Source organism: Rattus norvegicus, chromosome 18 (assembly GCF_021556685.1).
Source record: "Rattus norvegicus strain SHRSP/BbbUtx chromosome 18, alternate assembly SHRSP_T2T, whole genome shotgun sequence".
NCBI lineage: Eukaryota > Metazoa > Chordata > Mammalia > Rodentia > Muridae > Rattus > Rattus norvegicus.
Window position 1 is genome coordinate 8,042,224 of NC_141551.1, and position 13,358 is coordinate 8,055,581.

The 13,358-nt window shown below is 42.4% G+C and overlaps 1 protein-coding gene across 2 annotated transcripts in view; it reads right to left on the reverse strand.

The window, feature by feature from the left end:
- Cdh2 (cadherin 2) overlaps positions 1-13,358 on the reverse strand; it is a 220,601-nt gene that overhangs the window by 19,190 nt on the left and 188,053 nt on the right. For both annotated transcript variants that reach the window (NM_031333.2, XM_087593546.1), the window contains 1 exon segment: positions 1,801-1,965. In NM_031333.2, the coding sequence (NP_112623.2) occupies positions 1,801-1,965 (165 nt within the window).

Below are 13,358 nucleotides of genomic sequence, written 5' to 3' on the forward strand. Positions count from 1 at the left end.
ACAAATTATTATTGTTACACTTTCTTTATTGTATGTGGGGTGAGTGTGCTTGTGTATATGTGTGTGCGCGCATGCGCGTGAGCACATGACACTGTGTATATGTGGAGGTAAGAGGGCATCGGGTGAGGATTGGTTCTACCACGTGGATTCCAGGAATCAAACTCAGATCATCTGATTTGGTGGCAAATTCCATTACCACTGAGCCACCTTGCCAGCCCCTATTTCAAAACTTACTGCATATGAAACTTTAGAGCAGATTGGTGACGTTTATACATTGCTTAACTGCGTTGAGAAACCCTTCAAAATAAGAAGCTACTCCACACATGATCTAGACCACATGCAGTGGTCGCTTCGAACATTTGATGCATAGAAACCAGCGTGCTGATCTTGGAGTGCCCAGCATTTGGGCAAAGAACACAATTCTTGCTATATATCAGTCAGTATCAATATATATTGTTCAATTCATGAACAGTAAAAATCCCAAGAGAGAATTTGAGTAAAAGTCTGGTCAGGGTTTACACAGAAGAAGCACAAATCATTCTCTATCAAAACTTTAGCATCAGTTGTGGCTAGGCTCTCAGCATCAATGAAATAAAGGAATTACGGAGAATTCTGACAGTGAGATTGTGTCCGCTGCATCCAACAGAGAATTTCCTCCCTCACACAGAGGCTTTTCAACCTCCTCCACAAGGCCGGTGTTCGAGTCACATGGTATTTAACTTAGCCACTCTTCCGGCTAACCTCCTTTGATGGAGCTGATGGGTACATAGTGGATTCTCACCAGATGGAGGTTCGAGGAGTGGGGTGTGGAAAAGAGGTAGAGAGAGCTTGCATTAGGTTAGTAAGACTAACAAATGAAGTCAGGATGCATGGCAGTACTGGTCTATATGTTACTTGCAGTCTAGAGGGGAAAAAAAGTCCCTTTCAGAGAGAATGGCAAGAACTGCTAATGTCTACTGAATGTGTGCAGGATGTGGACAGACAGCTCCCGTTCATGTAAAGCAGAAGAACTCAGGGGCCTCTGTCATTAGCATGCCTCCCCCGCAAGCTTGAGGACCTCAGACCTGTCCTCAGCATCCATGGGAATAAACCTAGGCAGGTTGTAGTCCCACCCTAGGGAGGCGGAGACAGGTGGATGGCCTTGGAGCCTCATAGCCAGCCAGGCTGGTCTACATGGTAAGTTCTGGATTCAGTGAGAAATTCTGAATCAAAAAAAAAATCAAGTTAAATAGTGTCACTCCAGGTTGTGTCCTCTGGTCTCCAAACACACATTAGTGCAGGTTTACCCATACACCTGCACATACATGTACACCTGCACATACATGTATACTTGCACATACATTTTCTCTGCACATACCTTGTTCTCTGTCACTGAAGCTGTATCTGTTCTCATATAAAGATAAACTCAAACATAATACTTTAATGAATTGTGTCCAATAGCTCTGACGAAAAGTGTAGCTCACAAAAACCTAACGTTAAGCATGCAAGAAAATGCTCTACAAGAAAGTGAGTAATTTTTTTTCCCAATGGTGTAGCCACCTGTTAGTTGCCAGTGCTCCTATAAATAGCCCCTCACCCACGTTCATGTAATTAACCCTAACTAAACACTTTGGGCCAGCACAAAGAGAGACATACAAGCAGAGGAGAAACTCCACGGGAAGAGAAAGGGGGAGTGGGGTAGGCAGGAGATGTAATGGGGGTGAATAAAGAAAACGCATTATGCATAAAGTAGCAGTGAAACTCGTTGTGTGTAGTTAACACGTGCTAGCAAAACACGCATTTTAGAAAGTCTTTCTGTACCTCATTAATGAAGTCCCCAATATCCCCAGGGTGTGGGGCTGCGGATCGGACTGGATACTGTGGCTCAGCGTGGATAGGCCTCTCATCTAGCCGTCTGATTCCCACAGGTTTGATGGCATCAGGCTCCACGGTATCTGGTTGCTGGAGCTGGCTCAAGTCATAGTCCTGCAAGGAGCGAATCGGAAATCCAAGGGAGATGAGCATGAGGAAGGGAGATTACAACCTTTGTTTTTAAACACATCGCGAAAGGCATGGAAATGAGTGCGATTTAACATAATGGAAAAGTTGCCACTAGGAGTTCTTCATGTTATGATTAAATATTTCTTTCACACAGCTCTTTCTTCTGTGTTCTCCATCCCTGCAGTCTGTGCTCCATCTGCTTTAGAGCACTCCTCATCAGCTCCCATTGGGAAACGGCAGTGTGACAGGGTCTCGCTACAAGATGACTTTAAGACTCCAACTGCAGCAAGCCTTATCCCACCACAGCAAAACAACCAAATTAATGGCTCCTACATCAAAAAGAAGTAATGGGGTGTTTCTTCCCTGTTCTCTAAGGAAGGCATTGGTGCGTCAAGGTCGAAACCCAACCTTCTGTCCCTCCCTTCCTTCCAGGGTCTTGAATTTCTTATCCACAAATTATGGTCTGTGGGACAGTCTGACTTGTGCCCTAGTTTTTCTTAAGAAAGGCCTTCATATTTTCAAAGGGTTACTTAAAATATCAATCAGGAATAAGCCTCAGGGACTCTCTGTGGCCCACAGAACCAGAACACTTTCCCATCTTCCCTGTGGAAAAACAGTTTGGTCTAGGCATGCTGGGTCAGGATGGTCCTATCCCATCAGCCCTGTGGGCTGATGTCACAAAACAGTCCGTGCATTTGCAGAGAGGCAGGGGGAAGCTGTGGAAACGGTCCTCTAGGCATAGGTTGGGCTTGCCCAGCTATCTCAGTTAATGTACTAGTCACCGGGACAGGAGTGCACGAGGAAACCGACTCTATCTATTGAGAAGGAATCTGATTCCACTCTGGGTGAACACTTTGTAGTTTTCAAACCTCTACATCAATGGTTCTCAACTTGTGGGTCATAACCCCTTTGCCATCACAAGTCAGATATCCTGCATATCAGATATTTACATCGTGGTTCATAATAGCAGCAAAATTACACTGATGAATCAGCAATGAAAGAATTTTATGCTCAGAAATCACCACAACGTTGAAGAACTTCTACAAGAATGGATTTAAAAAGAGAAGAGCTGCAGAATTAGGAAGGTTGAGAACCACTGCTCTACATTCTGGTGCTGAGTTTAACTGAAATGCTTAACCATACACACTGACATTCACAGAAAATACCAACTCTCTAGCATTCATCTTGTTTCAGCCTGCAACGCTCTGTCTAAACTCAGCTTAAATCCATTCTAAGTATCTTCACAGTGAGTCTGATTTATTCAGAACTCAGTTCCTACGTCTGGCAGTGTGCTAGGTGTTGTACATATGTCTGCTCATTTAATCGTTTTAACACATTTTATGATCCCCGTTTAAGATACGAAGATACAGAGTTACAATTAACCCAAGTCACCCACCCATGGTCCTGGAGCCATTAAGACTCAAAACAGACTTGGACTTTCTATGTGTTAGACTCTACAGCCTGGCTCCTTTCACAGCCTACGGCAGTGAGTCAACTCAGAGCTACAAGAATGGATTTAAAGAGAGAAGAGCTGCATAGATGGTCTGGACAAACAACTCAAGTATCCACAATGTGCCAGCCATTCTGGCAGTCTCTTCATGAGGAGTTTTTCCTGTCACTAATTCCTAACCAGCTTCTTTGTTGTCCTTCTGGTTCACACTTGACAGAGCTGGAGGGACCTGCTCAATTCACAGTAGTTCAGATGGGAATTAAAACTACGGGCACCCGTCTTTGATGTGTCTGATTTTAAGTGTAACACTAGGCTGGTGGAGAAGTTCTTATCCCAACGTTACTCCCTCTGAGTAACGATTTTCCTACAGTTTGATATAGTCAGATGAATAAAGGCCCTGGGGCAGGGAGATGGAAAAGGCAATTCAATCAGGAATGTACCATGTGGTATATGACAAAGGGCAAGCCAAAGAGGGGCACACACTTTGAATATCACCAGTTGGTGACTTAGTTGGACTTCAAGTTTGAGCCTTGAACGTCATGTGGCCTAGAGAGACATCACTGTGGAGGGAGAATCAGCATCATGAACAGACATGAACAGAGGCATGGAAAGGAGAGTGGTTTTATCTAGGGCTAATGTGTTCCAGTGGCAAACTTAAAGGATGTACGAGCTGTAGTGTTATCTTAGAAGCCTACAGTGACAAAGTCTTTAAAACAGTATAAAGAGAGTTTTATTTAGAAAATTTTGTGCTTTCATAGGAAGAAATGAGGTTTTCTAGACCATGTTTAATTGTACAACTATAGTGAATACAGGAGAGACCAGTGAAGCGAGGGTAACTTTATCTCTTCACAAAGCTGAGCCTGGAAAAGGGAAAGTGAGTGATAAGTATACTGAGAGTTCAGAAATGCTTCTACCCTCCGTGTGAAATTGCTTTGTTAGGAAGTCTTGTGTACAGAAAGACAGGTCCATCTAATGTTTAAAAACTAATGTTTAAAAAGGTCTAATGTTTTAAAAGGTCTAATGTTTAAAAACTGTCTCTTATCAGTTGACATAGGGTAGGTTGGTGTCCTTATGCAGGTGTCATTGGACAAGAAGGAAGGGAGACCAGAACAGAAGTTTTAGAAGGAACCAGAGTGCGAAGGAGGAGCTGGGAGAACATGCTGGTCAGGTCCTACAGGCGCAGATGTTAAGATTCTTCTCTGAGCATAGAGGTTTTTATTATTATTATTATTTTCAAGGATGTGTGTGTACAGGATTTTGTGCTGTCTCAATGGGCAAATTATATCTTATCAATTAGACCAGAGGTTATTGTGTGGTGTTCTTTCATGTGGCAACTTAATTGAGTTCAGGAGAAGGTGCAATGGCGGGACGCACCAAGCCCGCCATGGAATTGGGATGTGTATACCTGGTGTGGTAACAACCCACCAAGGGAACTGTGAGTGAGAGCAAAGCAGCGTGGAAACCACGCTGGAATGGCTTGCAGACTGCCTGGGTGGGAACCGATCATGTTTTATTTCTTACCGCAACAACATAGTCCTTGATGCTCTTGTGACATTTTACTGTGACGGTAAAGAGAATACAGAGGGTGTGCTGCTTTGATGAGAATGTACCCCCTAGGCTCACAGATGGTGAATGATGGGTCACTACCAGTGAGGGATGCTACCGGACACGCATTAGCAGGTATGGACTTGTTGGAGGAAGTGTGTCACTGGGGGTGGGCTCTGGGATTTCAAATGCCCAAGTTAGGCTTGGTCTCTCTTGCTCTTTCTGCTGTGTGTAGAAATGAAAGTAGAACTCTTGCCTCCTTCTCTAGTCTGCCTGTATCATCACGCATCACGCCACGCTGATGATAGACTAAACCTCTAAATCTGTAAGCCAGCCCCAATTAAGTGCTTTCTTTTATAAGAGCTGCCGTGGTCATCATGTCTCTTCACAGCAAAAGGACACTGACGAGGACAGCGGGGTTTGCCTTCTATATCAAATGGAATAAGCCTGACGGTTTGGCTCATAATATTCAACCCTTGGACAGACCCTTCTACCCTAAATTCTTGGCAGTGTCCACTGGATCTTCAGATTGCTAATGCAAGCCCGTTTCAACTAGCTAGGAACATTTTAAAAATATTCTTGTCTAGAGGACATTGGTGGCACACACCTGTAATTCAAGAACTGGGGAGACAGAAGAAGGTGGATCTCTGTGAGCTTGAGGCTAGCCTGATCTACAGAGCAAGTTCCAGGACAGCCAGGGTTACATAGAGAAACCCGGTCTCAAATACTCAAGATATATATAAAAGAGAGGAAACACTCCCATCCTTCCAGGGTGACATATTGCAGATGACATCAGCTACTCCATCAACAGCACTACCTCCTGACCAGCATCACTGACCAAAGCAAAGCCACACAGTCATATGGCAGCTTATTAATCTCCAGGGGTTTTCTGTTTAACGCTCTGACCTGCTTCCTTAGGAACCAGAGAGTAGGGTTGAGGAGATGGCTCAGTGAGTGAGAACATTTGTGTGCACGCATGTATTCAGATCCCCAGCACCCACATAAACATTCAAAGATGGCTGTATGAAGCTGTCACCTAAGGGCTGGTGTAGGTGCAGAGACAGGAGGATTTCTGAGAGTTGCTGGCTTCCTACAGCTTCAAGTTTAGTGAGAAAATGGTTCAAAGGAAACAGAGTGACAGAGCAGGGCACCCTATGTCATCCATTTACCTCAGCAGCATATTAACATGCACACACACACACACACACACACACACACACACACACACACACCACACACACCCCTACCTTTGGCCAGGCCTATAGAAAGTGTTGGGAGTATAATTGCAGGGATGCTGCTTGTGCCAGCTATCAAAAGAACAGCTGATTCAAGAGATGTGACTTGGATCACGTTCTTGGCAGTAATTCACAATGGGGAAGTAGAGAAAGGACCCTCGTCCCATCGCTGAGAACACTGACAGAGTGATTTATCTCCCCATGATGACAGGAACCTGGTAAGTTCCTCAGTTATAATGGTATAAAAAAAGAATCGGAAAGCCATTGATTTACAGCAAGCTAGAAGCTAGGTTAAAGGGATGACTTAAAGAGTTTCTGTGTGATCGCTTCCTCTGCTGTGGCAAATGCACACTATAAGCAGCTGGTGGCAGGGAGCACGTGGCAGGGTCTTGGGGGTCAAGGCACAGGCTTTGCTATTGATGTCACTGTGCGTTATATGGCAAAAGTCCTGCCCTGAGGGTTCAATTTTAGACATTTTGATAAAACCTCAGTCTATATGAATACCCGAAATTATATCTTTACAAGCCCATTATGCTTTACTTAAACATAAAAATTACAACATGCAGGTTAAGAATTAAAATGAGAATTACAGAGACCTAAAATTCTCTGCAGATCTTTTGGGTTTGTGGCCTTACACACGAAGACTGTAAACAACAAGGGATCTTTCTTTAGACCTGGAACTCCAGAGGCCGAAATGTCTCTGACACTTGTCTTATGACTGTCAACTTCTACAATGTGAACTTCTCAAAGAAATTTGATTTTCAGATGAAAGTCAAGCAAAATCGTGTATCAGCTCATCTTTGGAATTCATGTTAATTGGCAAGAATCATTAAAAGTAGTTGTGGGTCAGGGCTTTTATACTATCTGTGTAATATTAGTACTTGCGATAGAGATCCAAACTTTTTTTTCTTTCTTAATATTTAGAATGATTTAAGGATGATTTAATTTGGGGTGAGATAGTGGGAGGTTAATAGCAGCTGAAGCTCTTGCTCTGCTGCTGGCTGTTAAAATTCCACCAACTTGCAATGATTTACAGCTGCTTCATATGATAATGGCACACATCTACCTTAAGGCATTCAGTCGTGCTAATAATAAAATAATAAAATAAAATAAAATAAAGCAAAACATCAGAATACATAAAATCCTAGGCTCTAGGCAAATATCTTGGGGAAGTAAATCCCATGAGGGAGTGATGGGAACATTCATCTGGCGTATTCCAGAGACTCAGGGAGCGGCTATGGGATGGCAAACGTTGTTTTCAGATATAAGGAGATGAAAGATGGGAGTCACCCTTCACCCCACGGCCTGTGAATAATCAATCACACTAGGTATAGTCCCGTAGATCAACTCATCTTAACAGAAACCTCCAAGTTGTGGTACTGCTTGTACTTCACCGAGGCTTGAAGCTCAGCAAGGAACATGTTCCACTACGGTGGCAGGCCAACGTGACTGTAAGAACAATGCTCTGAGGTGAGGGAAACTCTCAGTAGATGATGTGTTACTGTGCAAGCAAGAGGACCTGCGTTCTCATCCCCAGCACTTGCATAAAACATTAGGCATAGCAATGTTGCCCGTAGTCCCAGTGCAGAGAGGAATGTGTGAAAGGCATGCTGGCCAATCAGTCTAGCTGAATTAGTGAAGTCTTAATTCACTGAAATTCCTCAACTCAAATACATAGAGAATGATCTAGAAAATCACAGGATGTTCATCTGTGGCCTCCACATGCATATTTATTTATAAAAGTACAAAATTACAGTTATGAAGTAACTACGAAAATTGTATGTTTGAAGTCACCACAATATGAGGAACGGTATTAAAGGGCTGTACCATTAGGAAGGTTGAGAACCACTGCTCTAAGTCCATGAAATGATCAGGCCATTTGATCAGTGAAGAATTTTGCTCTACTATAGGCCAGGCCTGTTACCAGTAGAAGAAAATGTCTTTTTACTGAGCAAGGACAAAGTGGCTTCAGGATGGCTGGACAGACAAAGTGACTTCGGAATGGCTAGACACACAAAATGGCTTCAGGATGGCCCCACACTGGTCTTAATTTGATTGTGACACTGGCCTTGAAATCATGTTCTTTCTCACTCTACCTCTGAAGTGCTAGCATGACGGACTGGCTATCTGTCCCTCATCTGTCTTCTACTCTAATGCCTTTTGTAAAGATATTTCTGAACTTTGAAAAATGAATTTTTCTACAAATGCACGGTGTGGTGGTTTGAATATGCTTTGCCCATGGGAAGTGATACTATTAGGAGGTGTGGCCTTATTGGAATGGGTGTGGCCTTGATAAAGGAAATGAGTCACTGAGGGGGTGGGCTTTGAGGTCCAGTGTTTAAGCTCCACCCAGTCTAGAAGAGTCAATCTCCTTCTGGCTCTCTGTAGGCCAAGATGCAGAACTCTCAGTTTCTTCTCCATCACCATGTCTGCTAGGAAGTTTCTATGCTTCCTGCCATGATGATAATGGATTAAACCTCTGAAATTGTAAACAGTCTCAAATGTTTCCCTTTGTAAGAGTTGTATTGGTCATGGTATCTCTTCATAGCAATGGAAAACCAAACTAAGACACATGCAATTTCTCTTCCTCTGCAGTTTGGTCATAAGCCTACAGACATAAATCACTTTTCCCCTGTAAGTCTTGTCTTGAGAGCTAAGCATTGCCACTAAAACTATCTTCTCTTCTGTATTTTCACCCCAACCTTCAACTTCTTACAAAAAAGAAAAAAGAAAAAAGAATGTCACCACTCAGATTAGGATCAAAATAACCTACTGTTGGACTGTGGAGAAAGATAAAAACAGTTGAGAGAGTGGCATTCTGCTGAGGATATGCTAGACAGAATCGAAACCCTCCTTCCTTTATATTATCTTGGACTATCTCAAGAAAGACTATTCTAATTTCAAGATGAATTCACTCGTGAAGACATTTAAACAAAGGAACTTAGTATTTGACTTTGTAACACTGTCTTCTGACATCAACTGCTATTGTTTAGACATTGATACCATCATATATAAATATGTAACTTGGGTTGATTTTAAATACATAATTTCTGGATAGAACTTAATACTTAGAATTCAAACTTTCTAAAAAGAGAAATAATATAAAGACAAAAGGGGGGAAAGGTGTAAAAAAACACAGTACGTTTTATTAGTCATTGAAATAGCCATAAAAGGGGAGGTGTTAAGTATTTCAGGATGGCTGGGCACACAACCTCCTACAATACCTCTACTCTGTTGTTGTTGTAGTGGCTATACGACTTAAATGGGAGTGAGGGGAGAGGACTTGATTTGTGGTTGCACTCCAAAAAAGTCTTTATGCATCAGAACAGGCACAGGGTGGAGCTGGCCATGTTAACATTTTAGCATCATATAGATTCATCCATCCTCTTCCTCTGTCTTCCTCCACTTCTTTGTTTTCAGAATAGTGCTCACACTTACCTTGCATTCAAAGTATTGTTATTTTCTATTACTGAGATAACAATATATTTCCTTTGGATTAAATCTAAAATGGCACATTTATGATTAGCCAGGAAAAAATAGTATTAAAACTAATTACATAAAATTTTGTGTTTGTTCATATGAAACGACAAGAACAGAAAGTAAAAACACATGAAAATTACCCGTACATTAAAGATAGTTAATGAGCAGGAGTAGACGGATGGGTACCATCCTGTGTCTCACACTTTCTCCAGATCAGCAATGTGTACCTGGCCATCAGGGTATGGAGAACAGCATGATAAAAGGACTAACAATGTGTTGATCCCCTCTCTGGCAAAACTCTCCTCCGGTGAATTCAGTTTTGCTCTTAAAATAACTAACATGTGCTAGCATTTGCAGGTGGGTCTGCATGGATGGATGACTTGGAGCCTCATTAAGAGAGTGAACTTTGCCAGTAATAAAGATGCAGAGAGTGGTCTTCACAGTCGTGTCCAGATTCTGCCATCTGGTAGTTTGCTTATGAAGCAGAAAGATTTTGTAAAAGAATGGTTTCAAGGGATCAAATACAGAATGGTTAAATAATACTCTAGTTCAGTCAGATGGTCTGGCCTGATTGCCCACAGAGACTCCCCGGCACAAGCAGATAGAGAGTCTGGATGGGCTTCAAGGGTTTTCTTGTATCTGTGCCCCATTCTTTTGTCTAGGCAACTTGCCTGGATTCCAGATTTTAATTCTTGTCCAAATTGTATATTTAGACTTTGTGTTTTTAGTAATTTGGCTAGATAGATTGAGTCCCTGGTTTTTAACTTTGTATATGAACTCAATTTTGCAAGTCATACTTAACCATTTAATTGGATCTTATCCTTGGCCTGCTCTAGAGAGTTATGGAGTACGTTACAGCTAAGTTGCTAGCATTGCTGATCACAGGCATACACACACACACACACACACACACACACACACACACACACACACACACACCAAAGAAAAATATTACTGTGTCTGATATCCAGCATAGTGAAGAAGAACTTGCAAATCTCACAAGCCTGAAACTGAAGCCGTATTCTCCATTTCATGGGTAGGCAAGCAAAGCACAGGAAGTTACTGAAATGAGGTATGCAGCAGTGACTACTGTCTATAAAACTGGACATCAAAATTTCCCAAGACGAAAGAAAAGCGATTAGCTGTGTTTAACATGGTCGATTGGTACAATTTCAAACCAGGTTCCTGATCATTTTGGTTCTTGAGACATGAACTGCTAAAGGAAGCTCATCACGACTCTGTTTGGATCTTGTTCAGAGAACTCTGGCCTGACAGAGAGGACCAACACTTTCCCCCATAAGGAAAACTGGCCTCTAGGTTCACGGTGCCCCTCAAATACAATGCCCTTCTCATCTGCATGAGGTGCTGTCCCTTCTTTGTCTCATGTGTCCAGGGATGCACACCCCCACATGTGTATGATAGGCCAGATATGTGCAGACTGTTGTGTCAAAACTGTCCATACAGAACACCTCAATGATTGTCCACACGCAATACCTAAGGTGGCTTGGGGAGAGGCCAGGTGGTTTCACCAAATCCATAAATTCATCCCAAGCATGTGGTCCAAAGACTCTCCCCAGGGGCTTGGGAAGATATGTGATGAGTTTCCACTTAAGTCACATATAAATCATCCCTTAGTGTTAATGGCATCAGTGACTACAAGTATGTGTGGTTAGGCTGGCCTTGGACGGCACCTGTAGAAAATGGCAGTTCTGTGAGCACACTGGGCCCACGAGGAGTGAAACAAACTTCCTAATCCTCTCCAAATAAGCTCACTGCCAACACTAAGGTACTGTTAAGAAAGCAAGAAATACATTTTAACTGGGGTTCAGGCAGTGAAGTCCTCATGTCCTATGACTTATTCTCAGTAATAAATCTGGCGAACTGTATCGATGGGCTTTCTGTCTTCTAAAATCGGCACTATTGAAAGCTGTCTTTTGCACTCAGTACATAATAGAGCCTTCTCATAGAAATCTGTGTTTTGTTCATCGAAAGCTCCGTAATTAGCACATAATGTAATCAGGGTCCCCAGAAATAATTATCCACAAAGTACAGGCTGATAATATGAGTTAATAAAGCTAGTTTGGTACAAAAGATAAGAAGGAAAACTTACTGTGATTGTTACCTGTAGAAAGTAGACATTTCTAAATTGTCCCAGTTTTTACAAAAGATCAGGAAGAAAGAATTTTATGTGCTTCCCTCCTCCCAAGTTTCTGAAATTTTTTTTTTGTTTATGTTTCTGAATTTTTCAAAGTCTGTAAAACATAGCCATGAGCTCGGGGAATAATAGATGCTTTTCTTGGTAAAGAATCCAGCTTTCAGATGTGTCCCTCAAACCATCAGAGTTGGCTGGTATTAGATGTTTTCTGAGAATAATTTCACTGTGCTTAGTCACAAATGGGACATCTGTATCTTCACATACACACACACACACACATACATACATAAACAGAGCAACATGTATACACATGCACACACACACACTAACACACACAGACACACACACAGACACACACACTAACACACACAGACACACACACACTCACACACACACAGAGAAACAGGTATGCACTCACATATTCACACACATGCACATACGCACGCATATATACAAGCAGAACAACATGTGTATACATGTACACACAAACACACTAGCACACACACAGACACACACACACACAGAAACAGGTATGCACTCACATATTCACACACATGCACATACGCACGCATATATACAAGCAGAGCAACATGTATACACATGCACACACACACACTAACACACACACACACACACACACACACACACGCGCGCGTGCCTTGGAAACCCTGAAGAGGAGGTGGAATGATTCTTAGGAGCCAGAAATGAGAAGGAGTAGAACTGAGTCTTCTGGACATGACAGGACCATGACACTCATGGACACACAGCAGCTTTGATCAAGATCAACCCAGTCAATGTGAAAGTATAGAAGTGGAAAGGAATCCTTCAACCGTAAGTAAGCAGCTATGAACAATGGTGGGGTCTTGGGGAGGGATGAATTATTTTGTTTACAAGGATGTGGACTCTGATAAGGTGACCATCTCCAGTGGGAGGTCTTACATTCAAATGTATATAGGCAGGAAAAATTGGAACTTGTCGGGGTTTTTAAAGCAAACAAATATACAAACAAATCTATGGGGTCTTAAAATCGGGAGGGTCTAAGGAGGAAGACGGGTAGATCTGGGAGGAGTTGGGAGAAGAATAGGCATAAATATGATCAAAATTACATCAAAAGAAATTCTCAAAGGTTAATAAAATTATCACATTAAAACAAACGAACAAAAAAGGCCCATCTAACTGATGCGAACAAAGCAAACAAAACCTAGCTAGCTCCCAAGGTGTCTCTAAGATCTAGGAACTCACACAGAGTCCTCAATCATGGAAAGCAAAGGCTCAAACCTTTGCCCATCCCAATCAGTCCTGATGCTTATCATGTGAGACACTGAAGGACAGGGCAAAAGGTGAGAGATATGGCAGACCTGGAATGCAAAGGGCAAGGAGAGCCAGGAATCCAGTCATTATGAGACCACTGTGATATCTTCAGTTCTTACCAGACCCCCTGCCCTGACCTATGTCAATTCCCTCTGCCCTGCTCACTGGGGTTACCCCTCAGGGTCCTGTGTTATAGTTCTGA